This window comes from Rhodamnia argentea, chromosome 8 (genome assembly GCF_020921035.1).
Source record: "Rhodamnia argentea isolate NSW1041297 chromosome 8, ASM2092103v1, whole genome shotgun sequence".
Classification (NCBI taxonomy): Eukaryota; Viridiplantae; Streptophyta; class Magnoliopsida; order Myrtales; family Myrtaceae; genus Rhodamnia; species Rhodamnia argentea.
In genome coordinates, this window is record NC_063157.1 from 18,467,210 (window position 1) to 18,490,796 (window position 23,587).

A 23,587-nucleotide genomic window follows, 5' to 3' on the forward strand; every position below is an offset into this window, starting at 1 on the left:
CTTGCAATAGGCGTATTCGGAGACTTTGGGGCCTCTCCTCCTCTATCTTCGAAGATTGACCGGATGCCACTTTTGTGTTTTTTTTTTTTTTTTTTTAATGTTTGGCCGGTTTGTTTTACCTACTAGGCCGTTGTTTGGCTGTTTGGTTGTTATGCTTTCGCCTTCGTGTATCTTGTAGGGCCGCTACAACTTTGCACTCGTTAGGACACGTCCAAGTGTACTAATGGGTACGAGGTTTTTGTGTTCGGTCTCTTCTTTGTACTTGGCACTTGGGAAAGTTATATACATACTAACTTCACCCAAAAAAAAAAAAAACACATGCCCATATAATTCAAATACTCACCTTAGCATAGAATAGGAAATAGAGGTAATCGAGAATGCAATCTTAAGTCTTAAAGATTGAATTCTCGATTATATGCATGACTTGAAAAAAGAAATATCTTATTTGGAAATCGCCTAAAATCACACACCAAATCAAGTTATAATTGAATAATCTTTCAAATTAGGTAATAGACTTATTTGAATTGAACAAGTATGGGAAATTACCTAAGTTTATCAGACCAAAGGACGACCAGTAGAAGGCCTGTTCGCGATGAAGGTAAGGAACTCGTCATGCAGGGCCGCGTCATGAAGCTTCGATGCACAAAGGACTGCAGGGACACCATAGGGGTGTTGGTGGTACTGTGATTCTCTTGTTGCTTGCTGGTTCTTCGCTTGACGAACACTGGTAGCTGGTCTAAAGCATCTAGAACTGATAATTGTTAGTTTGTTACACGCTGAGAGCTCGAGAGATTCGTCGAGACTGCTAGAACCTCAAACACATCAGCCAAGGGGAATTTGAACATGCTAACACAAAGCCCTGATTAGTGGATTTATAAAACCAACCACAACCACATCAGCCAAGGGGGATAGCATGAGCAACCCACAACACAGGGCCTTCCGAAGTGGATGAATCTCACAATTTCATGGAAACAAAAGAAACAGAGATTCGACAAAATCACCATTCAGTGCTAGCCAAAGGATTCTGGCTCATCAATGACGTCTTGCCAACCTTAAACCAAGCCAGCCCAACATGGGAAACAAAGAAAGCACAAAAGGAAATGGAGAGATCAAAGGAAACCCTAGAAGCGCACCTGCTGGGGCTAAGAAAGATGACCTTGAGCAACTTCCTCGTTCGCAAGTTCTCGATCTCAATCGCAGGCAGAGAAGATGGGTGTGCAGCGGCGTGAGAGTGATTGGTTGGACGGAGAGCGAGTCAAGTCGAGAGAGGATTTGGGGTTCACGAGGAGCTTAGGTTTGTGCACAATAGCAAGTAGCTCGTGTCCAAGAAATTCCATACGATGGGTGCCATTGGTTCCGTATTTGAAGGAAAGTTTGAGAATTTGCAAATACTTTTGGGCTAAATGAATTTTTTGAAAAGCAATTACTATTTGGTAAAAAGTCTTAAATAGCTTTTGGAACCATTTTTTCATGCAGAGGACTTTGATTGCACCCCCCCCTCCCCTTTTTTTTTTCTTTTTCTTATTAGAATAACTCAAAACCTTTGCCAACTATAGCGAAGGGCTTAGGCCGCTCTCGAGCCAACTCTGATGCTGGCGATCATTATCTGATGTCTCACGACCTCAAGCGGCAAGGGCCGCCTGGCGTCGTGTGACCCTGGGTGAGTATTGTCTGAGGTTGCGCGACCTTAGGCTCTCCTCACTTGGGTTGCGCGACCCCGATGGGGTTGCTTGAGACGTGTGACCCATGCAATGATTGCTTAGGTTGCGTGATCATCTATTTATTCTACCCGTTCTATGTGCATGAATGCCCCTCCTCTATTGATACATAAATGGACTGGTATTTCAATTGCTTTGAAGTATTCAAAGCCTTTGACTTGTAACATCTTTAATGAAAGTTATGACTGCAATCAATTTGTATTGGCTTTGTAACGTTTGATTTTATTTATTTCTTTATTAACCCTCTCATTTATTGGCCTTTTAAGAGAATCTCCAAATCACAATCAAAATATGCTAAAAAAATAAATTCTCTTTTTTCTTTCCAATAATTTGCTGGGTTGCTGTTCCTATTTCTAGAGCGAAATTATCATTCAGAACAATGCTTAGACGCCTTAGATTTTTTTCTTCTTCAACACTCTTTTGAAAACAATCTTAATGATAACTTCTATGGGTTCCTAAATTGAAACTGCTGCCTTTACCACTGACGTTGTCGCCATTGCCCCCACTAATGCCTCTATCTCCACAGCTCCAGTTGCGCTGCCACCATTATTACATTCATCCTATGAGAAACCATTTTTTTGGACATATCAAAAATTGAAGTTTTCAATGGAAACAACTTCAAAAGGCAGTAAGAAAGAGTTTGTCTATACTGGATGTGCATGGAGTCGCTTTCGCACTTACAGGGCCCAAACCGACTGATACTAAGCTACGAGAACAATGGATACAGGCTAACAAAGTATGTAGGCACATAATTGTTAGTACTTTTTTAGTGAATTGATTGATGTCAATTATTTGTACATAGAAGAGAAATAAATATGGGATTCCACGACTCCAAAGCAAACTATGAAGATGTGGGTAGACAGTTGTTCGTGATTGAAAATTAATTGTCGGTTAGAAATGTTTGATGATAAGGAGATCAAGACACAGGTCAATGAAAATCACAAGCCGGTGGAGGGCTTGAAGGCAGAAAACATCAATTTGCAAGAATAGTTTATTATGGGGTTGCTGATTGAAAAGCTGACAGAATCTTAGAATGATTACAAGCAAGAACTCGACCACAATGACAAGCAAATGTCACTAGCCGATTTGGTCTGCATATAATCATTGAGAACAAAATCCGCAAGGAGATCAAGGCTTCCAAAGCTAAGGAGATTGCTATCAGGGCAAATTTGGTGCAAGGCAAACTTCAATATCACCTAAACTAGCACAATAACAAAGAACTTGAATATAAACCCAAAGTTGCTCACCCTACCTTAAAAAATAGATGCTCTTGCTTTCTTTGTGTAAACCAAGTCATCATGCAACACAGTGCAGAAAGAAAATAATGGGGAATGATAATCTAAACCAAAAGATGACCTAGTTGAAGTAGATGACTCCAATGACATAATTGTTGCGCTCATTTGCCAAGCCAATATTGTAACACAGTGACAGCATGGGTGGAAGCACCAGGCATATTTGTGCAAGAAAAAATGCACTTTCTCCCACATTCCAATAGAGGAAGGATAATAGATTATTTATTTAGGTGATTCGAGAACTACTTAAGTTCTTGGGAAATGAAAAATTCTTCTCAAACTCACATCCGGCAAGACTTGGGCTTTGAATGATTTATTGCACGTCCCTATTATAAGGGAAACATGGTTTCTATAGCTGTTTTCAGAACGGTTGGGGTGAAGGTGCCATTCTAATCCGACAAGATTATAATGACAAAAAAATTGTCTTTGTGGGAAAGGGTTTACGTAATAAGGGAATTTTTATTCTTAATGTTTCAAATGTTATCGGTGAAAATACTACTTCTTAGTTGGTTGAATCTATTAAATTCTAGTGTGGTAGGTTATGACATGTTAGTATTCCTTATATTAAGAAAATGAAATAAGGAGGTTTAATTTATGGGCTTAAAAAATATATTTTAATTATGTATAATATGTGCTATAACAAAATTAACTAAAAAGCCTTGTATTTTTGTAAATAGAGATTCCGAATTGTTGAGCTGAATTCATACTAATTTAGGTGATTTAAAACAATCAATGGGGGCTTAGGTAGAAAATCAATTGAATAAAGAGATAAAAAGAGTTAGATTAGATAGAGTTGGTGAGTATGCTTAATGTATTTTGTGAAAAATAAGGAATCATGAAACTGCCCCTCCTTATTCTCCCTACTCAAATGGAGTCGCTGAAAAAAACAAAAACGACATTAAAAGAAATGATGGATTATATGCTTTCTAGTTTTAAACATCTTAATAATTTATGGGGAGAAGAAGCTATATTGTCCGCCTGTTATATCCATAATAGAATACCATATAAGAAGACTAATAAGTTGCCTTCTGAATTATGGAAGGCTTATTGCCTAACTTAAAATATTTGAAAGTGTGGGGATGCCTTTCTAAGTTATGCTTCTAGTTTTAAGAAAATAAAAATAGGCTCTAAGGCATCTGATTGCCTGTTTATTGATTATGTTGAAAAGAGTGCTGTAAATATATTTCTTGCATTAATGTAATAGTTGAGGCAAAGAATGCAGTCTTTTTAAACATAATCTGTCGTTAATAATTATTACTGTTACTCCTGCACCTCTTTATAAAAATGATCGTAAAAAGTTAAATAATGAATTGAGAAGGAGTAAAAGATCAAGGAAATAAACTGCTTTTCGAAATGAATACTTATCATGTCGAAAATGATATTTTACCTTACTTGGAAGCAATTTCTTCTAAAGAAAGTAGTTTTTGGGAATAACCTTTAAGAATTGAGATTGATTCCATTTTATAAAATTGTACTTAGGAATTGGTTGATTTACCACCATGTGTGAAACCAATTGGTGGAAATATAATCTCGATGGTTCCATTGATGAATTTAAAGCAATGTGGGTCGCAAAAGGTTTTATTCAAAAAATAAAATATTGATTATTTTGATATCTTTGCTCTAGTAACTAGTCATCCATTTGTGTTTTAATTGCCTTAGCTTCTATTTATAAAGTTGTTCACCAAATGGATGTTAAAACTATTTTTCTAAATGCTAATTTAGAAGAAGAAATTTACATGGTGCAATTGTAGGGCAGTAACCTTCATGGCCAAGAAAGAAAAGTTTGTAAACTCCTTAAAACTTTATACGGCTTAATGCAAGCACCAAAGTAATGATATGGAAAATTGGATCATGTTCTAGTTAATAATGGATTTTCCTCCATTGGATTTATCCTTGATGATGAATCTATAGTTATTTGCGGGAAAAGTACACTAGAAGTACCATAACTTTTGTACGGCGTTCACTTGAGTACCATAACTTTCAAAACGTTCACTTAAGTGCCATAACTTTTAAAAATCATTCACTTGAGTGCCATGTTGACATGGCAGCCGGAAAAGCTGATGTGGCAGCTGGAAAAGTTACTGTAGACGCTGGAAAAATTATCGTAGCACGCCGGAAAAGTTCTTGTAGATGTCGGAAAGCTAACGTGGCATGCCGGAAAAGTTCTTGTAGCACTCAAGTGAACAATTTTGTTCCGACATAGCACTCAAGTGAACGATTTTTAAAAGTTATGGCACTTAAGTGAACGTTTTGAAAGTTATGGCACTCAAGTGAACGCCGTACACAAGTTATGGCACTTCTAGTGTACTTTTCCCGTTATTTGCTTATGTTAATGACATGCTTAAATTTTGGCACATGCATTGGTGTTCTAAACTAAACAAAATCTTTCTTGACCTCTAAATTCAATACGAAGGACTTGAGAGTAGATAATGTCATTTTGGGTGTTAAAATCTTTAGAAGTTAAAGTGGCCTAATGCTTACTCAAGAGCATTATGTGGAAAGGCTACTTAAAATTTTTGACATTATGATGTCACACATGTAAGTACTCCTTATGTGACGCCCTAGAATTTCAACATCTGCAAGATATCTGAATTCAATAAAATGTTTGATATTGAATTTCAGTTTGTTATGAGACATTGGATTTTAAGGAATTAATTGACGAGAATTGGATATTTTCGAGGCGTCGATCGGATTAGTTCAGGCTTCGATTGTTTAATCGTTGCGCTTTAGGATCGAAATTCTCGTGCCCGAGCCTAACTCTGATTAAGTAAGACCTGGGAAAAGACCAAATCACCCTCCAATGGTTGAACAATATCCCAACCGTCCTGAAATATCAAATTACCAAAATGCCCCTAGTCAAAATCCGAAATGACCATTTTGCCCCTGGATATTATTTACTACAGGATGGAATGGTCAACTCGCCACGGGACTCATCTCATTAATTCTATCCCCCAAGTCAAATTTTGCAACTTGACATTATTTCTCTCTTTTTTTCTTTTCTCCCTCCTTCCTCTTTTCTTCTCCTTCACGCTCCGGCCTCCTCACCGACTTCTCTTCTCTCCCACTCTTTGTTTTGTTCAAGCAACAGACCCCCAAGCCACCGAACACCATCCCTCACTTCTCCAGCCCTTCGACCTCCGCTCACCACCATTTCATCTCGTCATCGCCACCTCTCTGTTGACCCCACGCCATCCAACAAGCCCTAAGTAGCCTCGAAACCAATCTACCCTGTCTTTGCTCGCTCTGTTCTACCTTCTTCTCTGCCATTGTTACTACATGTGGTTCTGCTTTGCTTTGGTTCCGGAGGGTCCGATGCCACCCAACCACCATTATCGTCACCCCCGGCTCCTAAGACTCGCAGCCACCACACCCTGCTTCATCGACATCGCAGCTCGGCCCTAGAGCCCCGACATCCCCTGTGTTGGCTCGCTGCCCCTATCCTACGTATAAGTCTACTTATTTGCTCTCGCCATCGCTCGCCTCCCGCCGCTGCTTCTGGACCTCTCCAGCCACACCATCCGCCGTCCTCTTCTTCGGTCTGACAACCATCAACCTCGAGAGCCAAGCTTAACCCACCTGAACACCATACGCCGTTTTAGATACCCCTATTTCCTCCCCTATTTTGCTGCTGCCATCACTTCTTGGTCCCGATTCCAACCTACTCCGCCTAGCTCCGCCACCACCGACCACCTCGCACCATGTTCGAACACCCCCTCGAGCTACTAGCTAGTTCGTGACCCGTGAACCCGTTTTGAAGCCCGAGAAACTAAGCCTCGATGTCCCTATCCTCCGCCTTGTTCGTACGAGCCATGACCCAGTGAGCCTAGCCCATGTGTTTAGGGCCGTATGCCAAGACCATAGGCCAAGTGTCCGAGGAATTTGGCTCATGTGATCGAGAATTTGGGCCGATTATCAGAGAAACCAAACCCAAGCCCGAAACTTTTCAAGGATTGTGCGATGGCCATCTCGTGCCGTTGATTGTGAGTTGACCTCTAATCCTCGGTTAGGATGCTAATTGTGTTCGGATTAGTTAATTAGATTATTAGAGTGTTTAGGTAGATTAATTAGGGTCGGTTTAGGTTAGAAACTTGGTTTAGGCTAAATGGCCATAATTAGTTAGGTTAGTTTGATTAGCTAGGAAATTGTGACTATTTGGGATTAGAATCAATTGATTGGATGATTGTTATTGAGTGATTACCACCGAGCGATTGGTTAGGAATGAGCATACGAACGATTGACGAATCGTGTTGGTTATTATTGTATCGATGAATGAATTGACTTAAATGAGTATAATTGGATGAAATACTTGTAATTGGATTGATTGGCATTGTTGATCAATCGTCTATATCAATTATTTGATTGAGTATATTGATTAGTTGCTAGTTGATTGAATGACTGTTTGGGGGTTAACCACCTTGTAATAGATGCAAAGTTTAGTTGATAATTCTATGCATTCATATGACCTTGCATGGACTCAAGCTGCATGTTTTAACATGAAAATGGCCTTTGGCTGGGTTTTGAGCACGTCGCATGAGTATTTGACTAATTATGGGAATATGAACCAGTTGTTTGTCGAATGTGCTTAACTAGTCATATAATGGGTTTCCCGACAATGTTGTATCGTGACGATCAGAATACCACGACTTGTTGGATGCACGTCAACTCGTGATGCCGGTTGCGGCTTATAACGGATTGAAGCCCCTATAGGGATTCTTGGTAGTTCCGTGCCTTAACGATCGGAATCACACTGATTATTGGATGCCGTCGCCGGAAGTAAGGGATGAAGCCTAGTCCCGCTAGTAGAGCACCAATCGCCTAGTGTGTAGGCACCAACCGCCTAGTGTGCCGGACCTGTTAGCCATTAATAATTGGCTATGTGTGATGGATTATGTATGTAAGTTGATGTGGTGCCTTGCTAGTGGATTGATTGATATGGTTGTCGTGTCATGTTATACATTGCCTTATGTGTGACTCTTGATAGGTAAATTTGCATGTGATTGAGATATTTGTGCTATGATTCTATGATTGCTTAGTAGAGGTTCTGAGCGAATCAACGTCCTAATCGGGCTTAGGCGTTGACTCATTGAGATTTATCTCACCCTATTGTGGTTACCATTTTCGGGTCTAAGGTAAGGAAGCTAGTAGTTCCTTTTTGAAGTTGATGAGGACTAGGTGACATAGCCCCTCTATTGGAGTAGATGAGAAAATAACCTTTTCCGACCTATCTACCCTTTTTGTTGGTCTTAGAGAGCCACCCCGAAGTATAGGGCTGAATAGTGTAATATCTTTGTTAGGTCAAGACATGTATGTAAATGAAATGATGTTTCTGAGTTGATGTATTTCATGCTTTCCTATCCTTGTGATATGTTATTGTCCAGGAGTATTATACGTTTCCACATGCATAATTAATCTCAAGGGTGGATAGCGTGCTTGGAACGCTATCCTTTATGACCCGAGGCGATTTAGTAGGGATGCCGTGAACTAGAGGATCGGGGTATGACACCTTACGATGCTATACCCAATTAGTGAAAATAAAGGAGATAGTGTGGCTTAGTTTGAGTATTGTAAGGACCGTTCCTCGATCCTTTTGCTCTGATACCAAATATGTAAGGACCCGATCCTCGATCCTCCTGCTCCGGTACTAACTTGTGATGGACTATCCTTAACTCCTTACTAATTTTATTTTTCTTTAATATTTTAGTACATATGATAGGATACATGCAAAAGATTGGACGAAAATACGAGCGCATGTAAGCAAGAGGCGAATGCCTAAGGGTATTGTTTTACTTATAGGTTTTCTTAACTTGTAGGAGGCATATGTTAGAGAAAATCCCTTATGATGTTTTGAAGATGACAAAATAATCAAAGGCTACTAATGTGTTTATTGGTTGTGTAGAATCGGATGAAAGAAGCACAAGCCATTATGCGGATGGTGTATTAACGGAATGTCTGAAAGTTATGAGTTATCTATTAATGGTGAGCAAGGCATTGGGTATAGAGGTGTTTACAAGTTTGAGATACCTAAGTCGAAGGTGAATAAGCCTGGAACAGAAAGTTCGGTAAAGCTTGGAAGGACCTTGGATAGATGAATAACAAGGTAGAGCCGCAATTGCCAATATGCTTAGAGGGACCGGAAGATGGAGCTCAAGATATTGCATCTATATTATACATTCTGAAGATTAGTTTCGTTTATGAAGACTGTTCGGACACAACAAAGTATTTAGATGTAGAAGACTATTTATGCTTCTAAAGTCTGTTTCTGAAGATTGTTCGGAAGCTGCGAGATATGTTGATTCGAGATTCTAAAGACCCACGGCTGACATATGTCCGTTGCTAATAAGGTATTTATGGAAGTTTGTAATCTTTGATTGATAGGATTATTCTATAGCATGATTGATAGAATATCCTTGATTGGAAATTACCTTCCATGGGACAAGAAAACTTCCATATTTGAAGAACTCTACTTATGAAAACCGAAGATTCGGTTGTATGGGCGATGGAATCTAAATGGTTCGGATTCTACACCAATGGTAATCAAATCTCCTTAGATACGGTCTCATTCAATCAAGATTGATAGCGTCCAATTAGCGATTGAAGAACAATCCTTTGAAGACCTGCCCAATGGCTAGTTTGGGGGTGAAGGAGTATAGAATGAGATCCATGGTGCTTCTACGATGTCAGATAAGAATCATAAATTCCAATGTGCTAGAGTTATTCAGATTCATATTCATACTTGCCCTTTAAGCTTTATATGACAATCGTTGAGAGGTTTTGTAAGAGTGATTGAGGAAGGATAGTGTGAACTATCAAAAAGAGTATCATCACTTGTTGTAAACCTTCGTTGATTCATCTAGTGGAATCCAATTAATCATCTATCGGTGTGGGAAAGTGGACGTAAGTTTGATCCAAGCCGAACCACCATAATTGTCGTGTGCAAATTCTCTATCTCTAAACTCTTATCATTTTGATTGATAATATTGCATATTTGTGCTCATATTCTGAATCTGCATATCGAGAAATTGCATACTCATGTTCGGAATCAAAGCTGCACATATTCAGATTCAGATTCGGATTCTATGTACATTTTGACTTGATTCTTTTAATTTCGGATTTTCTAGTTAAAATTATTTAGAATCACCTATTCACCCCCCTTCTAGGTGATATTGCTAGATCCAATAATTGGTATCGGAGCAGGTCGCTCATATTTGTGAAGTGTTATTTACTTGAGAGTTAAAGATCTACTATGTCTAGCAATAACTTCTCGGGAACAGGTGACTTACACCGTGGCAACAAACCACTATACTTCGATGAGAAAGATTACAACATGTGGTGCAACAAAATGAAGTGGTTCTTCAAGGCATTAGACAATCTTATGTGGGATGTCGTGGCTAAAGGAGTAAATCCTACCATTGCTGAAACTTTTGGAAATGGGAACAATGCTCATGCTCCTTCCCTATTGAATACTAAACGAACAAAAAAACAAGGACTCAATTCCAAAGATGTTTATGCACTCTTCTACGCGTTATCCACTCCTTTATACAATTGTGTTGCAGAGAAACAATCAACAAAAGCTATATGAGACATACTTCATGTCACATTTCAAGGAATTGACAAAGTGAAAGAAACTAATCTTAGCATTCTTCTAAGTTATTATGAAGCTTTCAAGATGAAGCCGGATGAGTCGATTGCTGATAAGATTGATAGATTTCAAATACTAACAAGTGGTCTTGCAAGGCAAGGTGCTCCTATCTCTGAATCTATGTAGGTTCGCAAGATTCTTCGAGGACTTACAGATGATTGGAACTACATTAAACCATCCATTCAAGAATGTCAAACAATTAGACCATTATCCATTGATGAACTTGTTAGGACTCTACAATTGTATGAGATAGAACGGGTTAACAAAGAAAAGGATACGAAAGGTAAGAAGTTGATTGCTTTAAAATCTAACATTGATTCTGACGATTCAGATTTCAAAGATGATGAAGAGCTTGCTCGCATGGTAAAGAAGTTTAGCAAAATGGCCATGAAGGGAAGAAAATTTAAAGGGAAAAAGCCATTCAAATAAGCTGATCTGATCAAAAGAAGACCTTTGGTGATAGAGAAGAAGGTGCGGATGTAATTTGTTTGAATGTAGGAAAAAAGGGACACATCAAACCAAATTGTTCTTTGCTAAAGAAAAATAAAGGCAAGTATGAAAAGTCCAAAAAGGCTCCAAAAACAAAGACTTCAAGTGAAAATGAGTGCGAAGATGGTGATGAAGATTAAGCAAATATTTGTCTCTTGGCAAATTCGAATTCAGATGAAAAAATTGAGGTATACCATTCTAAAATTCCTGAAGAAGTTTGTGATTATATTGACGATTTATGCTTGGATTACAAACTTGTTATTAAGAAGACCTTCGAATTGAAAAGGGAAAACACAAAGTTGAGGCAACAGGAAATTTCAAATAATGAAAAGATTGAGTTTTCACAAAAGGAATTTTCACAAATGAAAGAAAATCGAGATTTGTTTGCAAAAGAGAATACTTATTTAAAAGAAGAAATTTCAAAAGTTTCCAAAAAGTTTTCTCTCAATCCAAAATATTCAGAAACCGTTCTTTCTATGCCAATTTCATGTTTTAATAAATCAGGACTTGTTTTGAAAGGAAAGAGTTTGATCAAAAATGATTTTTCAAATGTCAAGGAAAGACTAAAGGGTAAGTCTCCAAGTATTGTTTCCAAAAATTATTTGTGAAAACATTTCAAAACCTGTTGGCCGAAACTTCTCTAAATATTCAAACTTTTAGAATTCAATTCATCACACGCAAGAATGTCAAAAAGATTGGAGACAATCGAAATAGACTTCTCGGAGTTTCGATAATCTTCTAATGTGAATGGACCCAAATTCATTTGGGTACCAAAGAAAAGATGAGTTGATTTTCTTGTAGGGAATAAAAAAGGAAGAGAAAGAGAAATTGGTATGTTGTTATGTTTGCTTTACGAACATATTCCATTTATCTAATTTCTCATTGTACTTGATATTGCACTTTGATTGATTCATTTTTTTATGTCGTGTTCAAATAATTAGTTGTGCTAGAAATTTGTTTTTATAAAAAAATCATGTGGTGCATCTTTAGTATTTTGTGAGATGAGATTAAGTGATCAATTGATATCTTTCTTGGAGATAATGTGATTTATTTGATTGATGCTATCCGATCTTATCTTGCTTTGAAACGTTTTTTTTAAGAGATATCTTTATGCATGATATTATGGTTGAGAAAGAATCTTGTGCTTTCCTAATTTGAATTAGACATTATCTTGTTATGGAATGTTATATATCGTAAGTTGTGCTGCAAAGTGAGATACTTAAGGAATGTTATTTAATTTCCTGTTATGCCATAAGTTTATGGAAATGATCTTTGAATTTTTAAAAAAGTTTCCTTATTTTACTCTAATGTAAAGGAAAGGATCCATATTTTTGGAAACCAAAAAAGAAACGAGTTTATTGGAGGATTCTCTACAAGGAAAGATTGATTGAAAATCAACGTAAACCATGATGCAATCGAAGAAGGTTCTCAATGAGAAATATTTTCTAAGAAGGTTGCCCGTTAAAGTTCAGAAGCACAATTGCAAGACATTTGTTCAGAAGCAAAAGTTCAGAAGCACAATTGCAAAACGTTTGTTCAGAAGCAAAGTTCATAGAATATTGATCAGAAGTAGAGGATACGAATCGTCACCTTCTTTGAAAAACCTCTATTTATGTCTATAACCCCAGTGCTCTCTATTGAACATAAATCAACATCTGAACATTGCTTCAGAAGTTATTCAGATTCAGGGGGAGTTTTCATAAGAAAGATAAAATTCTCTTCTCGGACGCAGGGGGAGCTAGAAAAGGTGCACAAGGATGACATTATTGCGGATACTCGTATCAATTCTTGCATCCTTGAAGTTGAAACAAAAATGGAAATCAACAACACTATGGAACATCTATTGACCCAAGGGGAGAAAAAAAAAAAAGAAATGGTCGGATTCAGAGAGAGTCTACCGATCGGATTCAAGAAGAAATATTCAGAAACTATTCGGAAGGATGATATTCTTTGAAGATGCGACTAAAATCAACATGTGATTATCGATGTTCTCAAGGTTCATGAGTCCATTTCTCACACTTAGGGGGAGATTCAAATTAAGTAAGAGAATCATCTCAAAGAAGCAACAAATTGAGGGGGAGCATTGATCAAGCATGGGAAAATCTTGTTGGACTTGAGCTAATTTCAATCCCAATCTTGATTACCACTCTAAGGATGGAAGAACAGGTAAATGTGTGTTAGAACTTGCTAAGCTCTATGCAATCTGATTAGTACATCTTCCATTTCCCTTACTTTTTGTCATTACAAATCTCTAATATGTATTATCGTTTTATTATGACAAAAAGGAAGTGAAATTAATCTATACTCCCCGATATATGTTCTCCGATGTACGCGATGATTGAGCTATATTTCATATTTTTTTATGTTCGTTTCAACATGTACAAGTTGTTTTGCATCCGAAGATATATTCTCTACATGATACCCTTTCCATTATTATCCCTTTTTGATTATGAAAAAAGGGGGAGAGAATATATATATATATATATATATGCATATGTGTTGATTGATTACATATGTGTCTATTTGATGCATAATATTGAGCTGCGATTATTTTCTATATATCATTATGCTCAATTTATCCGCTATCTCCTAATTGCTCTTGTGTTTATCTTAAAGTGGAGATTGCATTATGTTCTTATTTTTCCTTGATCTAAATTCTTATTTTTGGCAAATAAGCTTACTGCGTTTACTTTTCAAGTATACACAAATGAATATCATTGAAATGTGTTTGCACATCTGCATCTTCATAGATTATTTTGTCATCATCGGGAAGGGGTAGATTGTTAGAGAAAATCCCTTATGATATTTTGAAGATGACAAAATAATCAAAGGCTACTAATGTGTTTATTGATTGAGTAGAACCAGGTGAAAGAAGCACAAGCCGTTATGCAGATGGTGTATTAACGGAACGTCCAAAAGTTATGAGTTATCTATCAATGGTGAATAAGGCATTGGGCATAGAGGTGTCTACAAGTTTGAGGTACCTAAGTAGAAGGCGAACAAACCTAGAACGGGAAGTTCGGTAAAACTTGGAAGGACCTTAGATAGGTGAATAACAAGGTAGAGCTGCAATTGCTAATATGCTTAGAGGGACCACAAGATGGAGCTCAAGATATTGCATCTATATTATGCATTCTAAAGACTAGTTTCATTTATGAAGATTGTTCACACATAGCAAAATATTTAGATGTAGAAGACTGTTTCTATTTCTGAAGTCTGTTTCTAAAGATTGTTCAAAAGTCGTGAGATATGTTGATTCGAGATCCCGAATACCCATGGCTGACATATGTCTGTTGTTACTAAGGTATTTATGGAAGTTTGTAATCTTTGATTGATAGGATTATTCTATAGCATGATTGATAGAATATCCTTGATTGGAAATTACCTTCCATGGGACAAGAAAACTTCTATATTTGAAGAACTCCACTTATGGAAACCGAAGATTTAGTTGTATGGGTGATTGAATCTGAAGGGTTCGGATTCTGCACCAACGGTCATCAAATCTCCTTAGATACAATCTCGTTCAATCAAGATTGGTGGCGTCCAATCAGCGATTGAAGAGCGATCCTTTAAAGACCTGTCCAATGGCTAGTTTGGGCGTGAATGAGTATAAAATGAGATCCATGGTGCTTCTACGGTGTAGGATAAGAATCATAAATTCTAAGGTGCTAGAGTTATTCAGATTCATATTCATACTTGTCCTTTGAGCTTTATATGACAATCATTGAGAGGCTTTGTAAAAGTGATTGAGGAAGGATAGTGTGAACTATCAAAAAGAGTATCATCACTTGTTGTAAACCTGTGTTGATTCATCTAGTGGAATCCAACAAAATGGCTATCAGCATGGGAGAGTGGACATAGGTTTGATTTAAGCCGAACCATTATAATTGTCATGTGCAATATTCTTCATCTCTAAACTCTTATCATTTTGATTGGTATTATTGCATATTTGTGGTCATATTCTGAATCTACATATCTAAAAATTGCATACTCGTGTTCAGAATCAAAGCTGCACATATTTAGATTCAGATTCGGATTCTATGTACATTTTGACTTGATTCTTTTAATTTCGTATTTTTTAATCAAAATTATTTAGAATCACCTATTCATCCCCCTCTAGGTGATATTGTTAGATTCAACAGCATATACGTCAACGAATTTCATATATATATATATATATATATATATGCACATAGTCAAATAACTACTTAATTACACTATCCATTTTAACTATAACTACACTCCATTTGTAAACATGAATTCACTATCCGGCACCACCACTTCCATATCTTTCCATCATTTTTACTCCTCGCTACCATCTTCATGGGCTAACTAATCTCAGGATGATACTCGAAGAAGATGGAACTAGATTTGCCGACAAAACGAGCATAAACCGACTCTTCCTAGCTCTTGTCGTTGCGTTGTTGCAAGGATGGAACAGAGGAGAAAACTGGCGATGTCAAGGGTAAGCCTAGCTAGAGGAGCACAAAGATTGGCTCTATCAATGAATTGTGGAGTTGTGGTGTCGCCGGCCAAGGTTCAAACAAGAGGGAGTTGCTCAGAGAGAGAGAGAGAGAGAGAGAGAAATGAGAGGGGGAAGTGGTCTAGGGGGATGGGGGTTATCCACAAGAGAAAAAGAGGGAAATTGAGAGAGAGGGTTATGAAGAATATGAGGGAGGAGAGAGAAAGTGTGGGCTTTATAGGTGAGGGGAAGCAAGGTCGGTTCAAGTAGGGGGTTTTGAGCTCCCATCACGATTGAATTTGGGTGCGAACCAATACAAATGAACCGAAGCATCCACTATAATTGGTCGGTTCACAATTTAAATTCCCATCGCGATTGTTCACATTCGAAGCCTGCTAAATTCCCAATTCGCCATCACTTAATAATCCAAATCCGATGTCGCCTAATTCGCTCAATAAGTTATTCCGGCAAAAAATGTGGTCATCACAAGCATTCTCTATCGGGAGTTTGATGCATTTAATAAACTACATTGGACCCGCTTATTTTTGAGTGTAGACTAAGCAAATATACACAAAATCTCATTTGTGATCATTGGACTGCCTTGAGCAGAGTTATGAAATATATGAGATGAACCATAAATTAAGGCATTTTATAAGGTAGATTTCTTTCTATATTAGAAGGATAGGGTGAGACTAACTACATATTAGATTCAGATGAGACAAAATCCACTAGTAGATATATGTTCACCCTTGGTGGAGATACTACTTGGAAATTAGCCAAGCAAAATCTAGATTTTGTATCTCTACAGCTAGCTGGCAATGAGGCCGAGTGGTTAAGACACCATTTAGCAAACATTCCTTTAGGAATGAAACCAAAACCTTTTATGTCTATGCATTATGATTACCAAGCGACAATAGCCATTACAACAAATAAAAATTTTAATGGTAAAAATAGACACATCCAGTTAAGACATGATGTGACAAAGCAACTACTTAAAGATGTAATTATGTCCATCATTTATGTAAAGTCAGAAGTGAATTTGGCAGATCCTTTCACTAAACCTATGGAGAGAAAATCAGTTTATGATACATTGAGAGGAACGAGACTTAAGTCAGTTAAGGAAAATTAATAGTGATGGTAACCCAATCTATGTGATTGGCAATCCCACAAATTAGGTTCATATGGGTAAGAACAAGTCACTTATTGATTTAGTGAAGCACTAATAAAAATTGTTGTTTATCCAAAGGTGAGAATAATGCAAGACGACAATGAAAATGAAGTTGAGCTAAGATCTTAATGAATTTCATAGCCATTATTATGGTGTATTAAATTGCATAAATATGCTTGATGAAATCACCCACATTAGTATGGAGTGAGGCTGCTCCTATGAGAATTGTGGCAAAATCTCTAGAGCACTTATGAATATAATATGCACGCACATGCCCTATAGCATAAAACCGCGTTGAATAACAACCATTGTGTGGTGTAATGTGGTTGGTGAAAATTATAAGTAAAAAAAAAAAAAATTCTTGGTTCAATAGAAGTTTCAAATTTCACCAATGGTTTCTTAAATTATATTTCATTCTTTTTAGATCTGATTCATAGCCTAACAAGCACTAGTTTTGATGCATTGCGTTTATTGAGTTTAACCCAGCATTTATATTTTCCTCTTTCGAAACTTTTTGAAATACGCGAGGAATTGTTGGATATGTCAAGAGTTTTAAAACATTCAAAGACATTTATTTGTAACAACTTTAATGGAAATTATGAGTGCAATCAATTTATAACAACTTTTTAACGTTTGATTTGATTTGTTTCTTTGTTAAGCCTCTCTTTTATTTGCCTCCTAAGAGAATCTCTAAGTCACAATCCAAATATTCAAAAGAAAAAAATAATAATAAGTTCTCTCTTTTCTTTCCAATGATTTGTTGGGTTTTACATTTAACGGTTTTGTTCCCGTACCATCTATGAGTATAGAGGAAGATCTATTATAACTTGGGAGGATAGCTGCTAGAGCCTATCGCACTGAGTTTCGTACTTGAAGGGGTAGAATTGTTCTCGAGGACAATGTTTTGCCTCAGATATTTTGTTTTTATATTTTATCTTATCCGACACCCATTTTACAAAATAAATCACGTAAATTCGTGCGCACACTTTTGACGGAAACACAGAAACCGAAAAGATGACAGCAACAATGATCAATGAAGTGAGCCTGAAGCTTCTGATAGAGAAAGCAAGCCAAAAGGCGGTCCTCGTCCAAGCCGGTAAGGACTTCTTCTACATATCTTATGATGATTCTTTCCTGAGAAAGATTTTATGTTTCACCAAAGTCGAGCAAAAGTTCACCAATAATTTGGACCGTCACAAAACAAAATGACTTGCTAAATGCCTATGAACCGATCTAGCTTGCAAGGATATGCAACTTACAGCGACGACTTAAAGTGCGAAATTTTACTTGGGGGAGGGGGCACTGGGGAGGAGTCCGAAATTTGAACGACCTTTCCAAATGCGGAAGTTTGGCTGATTAACAGCGGAACCTGCGATTTGCTGAATCGCATCAAAAAGCTTATCCTCCGAAGCGTCCTTCAGCTCATGAAAAACATCATAGAGGGTCTTGCCATTCTCCAAAAAGATGTGACTAGTCGGCCTCTTGCTCTTCCCTCCGGCATGGAGTTCAAATTTGCAGAGACCAATGTACTGCAGGATTCAACATAAAAAAGATGAGTTGCCGTAAAAGAAAAAGATGGAATTACAATCAGATGCTTACTTCAGAGTTGTGGCATTCGTCGCAGCTGCAACGAATCTTTGGCCCTTTTATCACACCGTGAAGAATTAACTGCAGAGTATGTCAAGCGTCAAATAAAAAGTCAGAAAAATCAAGATGAACACTTGAAAAATAATCATACGAGAAAGAACTTACATCACGACTCTCGCAAATGTACTTCACCAGGGCCCCATCAAATATTCCAGTTGATAATAGACTAAGGACGGATGACGGATATAAATTTGGGCGAGGGTCACTAGCCGCCTTTGGCTTCTTTTTATTATGAGCTTTCGTTTCTTTCACATTATCTCCAGGATTTGAATTGCTTTCCGAAGAAGGATGAGCATTTGGCTCAACTATTCCCCCTTGAATAGTTGCCCTCGAGGATTGAGCAGAGTTTTGATTGTTTAGCTTTGCCTCATCATTGGCAGTGGCCTTAACTCCTCCAGAAACAACGAAATTTCCTTTTTCCTTATCGTTGCAACCTAAGGTTCGATGCCCATTCTGTCGACTGTTGCAAATCACATCCACCGGTATGTTATTTTGATGAGCAGTCGGCTCAACGGTGTTTGTCTGGCTAGTTGCTCCTGAGAAATGAGCATAGTTTGAATAGTCTAAAATGGCCTTGCTATCAGCAATGGCTTTCTTATCAGCAACAGCCATGCCAAATGCATGTTCCGAAGGTCCTTCTTCAGCTCTGCCAGTAACAATTTTATCTCTCTTCTTCTCATAGTTGCGACCTAAGGTGAGATTCAGGTCTAATCTTTCATTGTGAATCCCATCCACCGGTGTGTTATTCCCATCCTTAATCTGACACGGACTACCCAAAGACAAGAAGTTGCTATAGTACTTGTTACAGCCAAAGCTCCTCAACAATCTTCCGTCATCGGCCTTACTCAAAAAGTTGCTTATCGGCGCAGACACCACAATTTCAGAATCACAAACGTGATCTACTTTTTCCTTTAGGATTTTTCCGAGATTGTGAGAGTTAACTGAGGCATAACCTTGCGTTGACTGATAATTGGAGGGTTTGTTCAATGGGTAAACACTCCACTGCAGAAAATCTGGCCTGTGGATTGCAGCTTCAACTGCTTGCTTCTTGTTGCTCGATAGTCCGGTATGAGTTACATCTGTTAACCATGGATTGACACGCTTCGGATCATATATTCTGGGAGTATTATAGCTCAGTCTAGTATATTTGCTGCATTCGTCGTCCTTTGTCGTTAGAAAAAGTTCACGCCTGAAGGTCTAGAACATAAATGAATAATTTCAGTTAGTATGGGACAGATGACTAATTGGCAAAGATAGAATCTAAGTATCTTAAAAGGAAGAGAAGTGAGTACTGCAAGCGAAAAAAGTATCCTCTACCTAGCAGAATGAAAAACATTAACTCATGCATAGGTTGTAAATTGCTGCATTGACATAAGTAAAATTCATTTCTTAAGTTATGCAGAGTATGCACAAAGATATTAACGTAAAGAAGACCATCTTTTCTTCCTTGACATACAACAGAAGTTTTTTGATTTTTTTGGTCGGAATACAACAAAGAAGAAAAATGAGCTGAAAAAAATCTCATAAACCTTCAAGAAGAATCTTAAAATCTAGTTTCGCAGAGAAAGAAGTCCTCGGGATCTCTTCACATCTGAAAATGTGGGAAACCAATTGTTCGGTATCATCCTTTTGCAGTTATGACTTGGTTCAATTTACCGATCTCTACCCTCAAGTCAGGTAATGAGATAACCCCAGTAAGCTAACTTCCAATAAGTTTGCAATAACCCGATATCATTAATTACAATTATGGATAGAATTGTTAATTGACGAGATGCGTGTCATGTAACGCAACGGTGTCATGGTAAGCTTAAGTGTCACAAGACAATTCAAATATTCCGTTTATGCCTATATGTTTCACGTAACTATATTAACTACATATCATGAGCTTCCTGCTTCAAAATGTTGATTAAGTATACGTAGCCACAACAAATTAGCTTAGCCGGAAGGGTAAATGATTATCAATAGCATAGATCCTTCGATCTCCAACCAAATCTCTCAACGCCAAATACTCATAACGGCAAATTAATAGAACTTGAGTAAATTCGCAAGAGAAAAGCTTCTCTAATAGTTAAAAGATCACTACCATTTTTATCACTCGGAAGTCTTGCGAGCAAAAGAAAGGTCACCGTTTTGTCACCTCGAGCTCGAAGTATTCTGTATCAATTCACCAAAAAATCAAAACTTTACCGTCATTTATGGAATTTCAAACAGAACTCGAAGATCTACTTGAGGAATAAGAACAATAATAGCCTACCACAAAAAAAAAAAAAAATTCCCGCGCGCACACATACAAATACTGAAACCTTAATCAGACCAATCCCAAGACCATCTAATGAATTAAAGGTTCGGTCTCTATAGACGCATGCACATAGGCGCACACATGTACAAGTTGGCATGCTCCAGATATTTCACATCTTGAAGATGAAAGTCCAAAGAGTGCAGTACCTTGGTCAGGAATTGATCAGAGTTGTTGCCAGCGGGACTCTTTTTGCCTTGACGCAGAGATTAGGGCGAGTACTCTTGTGATGAGAGAAAAATGTCTGAGAAGAAATGTTAAAAGTACGACTGTTTTAAATTACTAATGACGAGATCCAAGAGCTATTGCATTACCATCTATGGAATTTCGGTTCGCAAATTTTATAGCTTGGTAATACGTGCCTAATTATGGGGGCACACTCTCCCCATTCGTGGAGCCAAATTATATATCAAATGTGTACTAGCTGAGCTATACCTCGTTGGATGTCGAGATGACATTATTGACTTATTGGCAGAGTGAATTTCACAAAAAAGTCATCATTAGGATTGCAATTTTTTTTTTTACCAACACAACTGAAGAATAATTGAATGAATTAAATTTGGCATTGTATGAAGGACAGCCTATGATGGGTCAACATTTTTTTGTTGTTGAAATTTTTATTGTATTTCAATAGAACTCATTGAAGACATTTATAGAACGAATTTCAATAACAAGTTTCTTTCAAAGAAAATTGTTTATGCAGAATTTTTTTCAAGCTATGATCAACATAAAATGGAAATATTTGGCGTATATTCTTCAAAGTAATTATTGCAGGGAATTATTGGCTTTTGAATAAGCCCAAACTAGATTTCCTTCCAAATATGGCCAAAAACAAATGAAGGGGGTATGGATGATATGCTTGCTCCATCATGCACGTCGATATTGAACAGAATCTGATCCCATAATTAATGCCTTCAATGAGGAGATCAGGTTTTGACCCAAAAAAAAAAAAAGGAGATAAGGTAAAAATGATAATAATGACCAAAATCTGATCCCATAATTAACACCTTGTCAGAGGTTGGCGAGCTCAAGCTCGTCGGAGGCCAACGAGCTATGGATCGAGGATTGAGGTTCGAGGTTTGCCACAGGCCGGTGAGCTCGAGCTCACCTAGCCTCGTCGGGATCTGGTGATCCGGAGCTCGCATGTGACTAATTGCAATGGAGGGAGAAGGAAAAAGAAAAAGAAAGAAAAGAAAATATATAAATAAATTTAGTTAAAAATTATATAAAAAATTACTTAAAAAATTCATTTTTTTAAGTTACAAAAATTGTTCACCTTAACACCAGTCTGTTGATATCTAAATTTTGACTAATCTTTCAGTCATTTCTACATAAAAAATTAGAACTAACTTTAGTTCTAAACAAAAATATTTACCTCATCTTTCATGTTTATTTTTTGTCATTTATATATTGCATTAGCATTCATCTGCATCTGCTGTGCGAGTTGACCTAATTTAGACCAGGCAATGGAAATTGGATTGAAATTGACGAATGGACAGGCTTGAACCTAGCAGGGAATTTCGACCAAAGCTACTGAGGGGCTAATGCGACCGAAAATGGCAAGACCCAGAAGGAAATTAGGCTTATTCAATTGGAGCTATAGTTGACTTAGTTGAGCCCGTGTCGTTTGGATATTTGGCCAAGCCCACTAGTATGCTCGACGTGCAGGGCATGGAAATCTGCATTTTTTTTTATCCAATTTAAAATAATCCTTAGAGTTTTGACTGCTTTAAACTATGAGATAAAGGATATTTTAAAGGGGTAAGCCTAAGATTAGTCCTCTGGTTGAACGAAACCCTAGGCTTTATCTATATATATATATGTGTGGGTCTTCGTTCACACAAGACACATTGATACACGCTCAGAAAGTTTCAAAAAATATAGAGAAGAAGAGAGGAGAGTCTCGGCCAAAGCTTCACACGACCGAGACACCCCTCCCCACGCGATGTCCAGCCGTGCCGCCGATCTGCCGATGTCCAGCAACCGTCCCAAAGCCACACCACCTTGCTGCCGTTGTCCGCGCATCGCTGCTGTCCCAAGCTACGAACTGCGTGTGTTCCGCCGTGCTCGTCTCTAGTTCGTGGTTTGTTTCTTTGAGGTGCTGTCCAGCAGGTTTTTCCACTTCAAATCGGCGCGACTTTCACTATACGAACTAAGGTAACATCCATATCCTTATTATGGTAGATTTGAGCTTGATTCAAAGTGAAAAGCATGCTGTTTATATGCTGTTTGCATGCTGTTTTGTCCGAATTGGGGCCGTTTTTTGCATGTTCTATGATCACTAACCATGCAGATTTTTGCGGATGCTTAAAGGTAAGTTTCTCAACTATTTCGATGCAGATTTTGCGTGACTTCCATGCTGTTTGCTTGCTGTTCTTCAGTGTAAACACAGAAAATTTTTTCGAGAAATTCAAGGAACAATTTTTGCATATCAAAACCCTAATTTCTTTCACAGATTTCGAGAATCGGATTTTAATTAGACTTATTGGATATGTTTTCAGAATAAAAACCCTAAATCTAAATTAGGAAAATATTTTTCCTAATAGGCAACGTCTACGTTAAGTTGGACAACCTTATCCATTGCCATTTGGATACACTCTCCAACTTAGTAAAGACGGGAAATTAGCTAATCCGATCTTTGCCATTTAGATCCGATTTGCTATCTTCAAAAAGCCGATTTTAGATTTAGGAATATCCTTTTTTGAAATTGTGAGAGGAAAAGTTGTCATTTTCTTTTATGTGCTTTGATTTGCTATCTTGGACTTGCTTATTGATAGTATGTGTGGTTTGAATTTTCTGATGAACTTAAAATTCCTAAAAATTTTAGTAAGATATATTTTCCTAGAAATTATATCTAATTAAATCTTTAGGAAGAT

At 37.5% G+C, this 23,587-nt stretch overlaps 1 protein-coding gene across 1 annotated transcript; it reads right to left on the reverse strand.

Moving 5' to 3' along the window:
• Nucleotides 1-555: 555 nt before the first annotated feature.
• LOC125316305 lies at nt 556-22,736 on the reverse strand. The gene is made up of 5 exons (XM_048284318.1): nt 22,569-22,736; nt 18,521-19,612; nt 18,368-18,436; nt 18,099-18,297; nt 556-812 (listed from the first exon to the last, which is right to left on the reverse strand). The coding sequence occupies exons 1-5, from the start codon at nt 22,734-22,736 to the stop codon at nt 556-558; spliced, it is 1,785 nt and encodes a 594-aa protein (XP_048140275.1).
• Between the last annotated feature and the right edge of the window lie 851 nt (nt 22,737-23,587).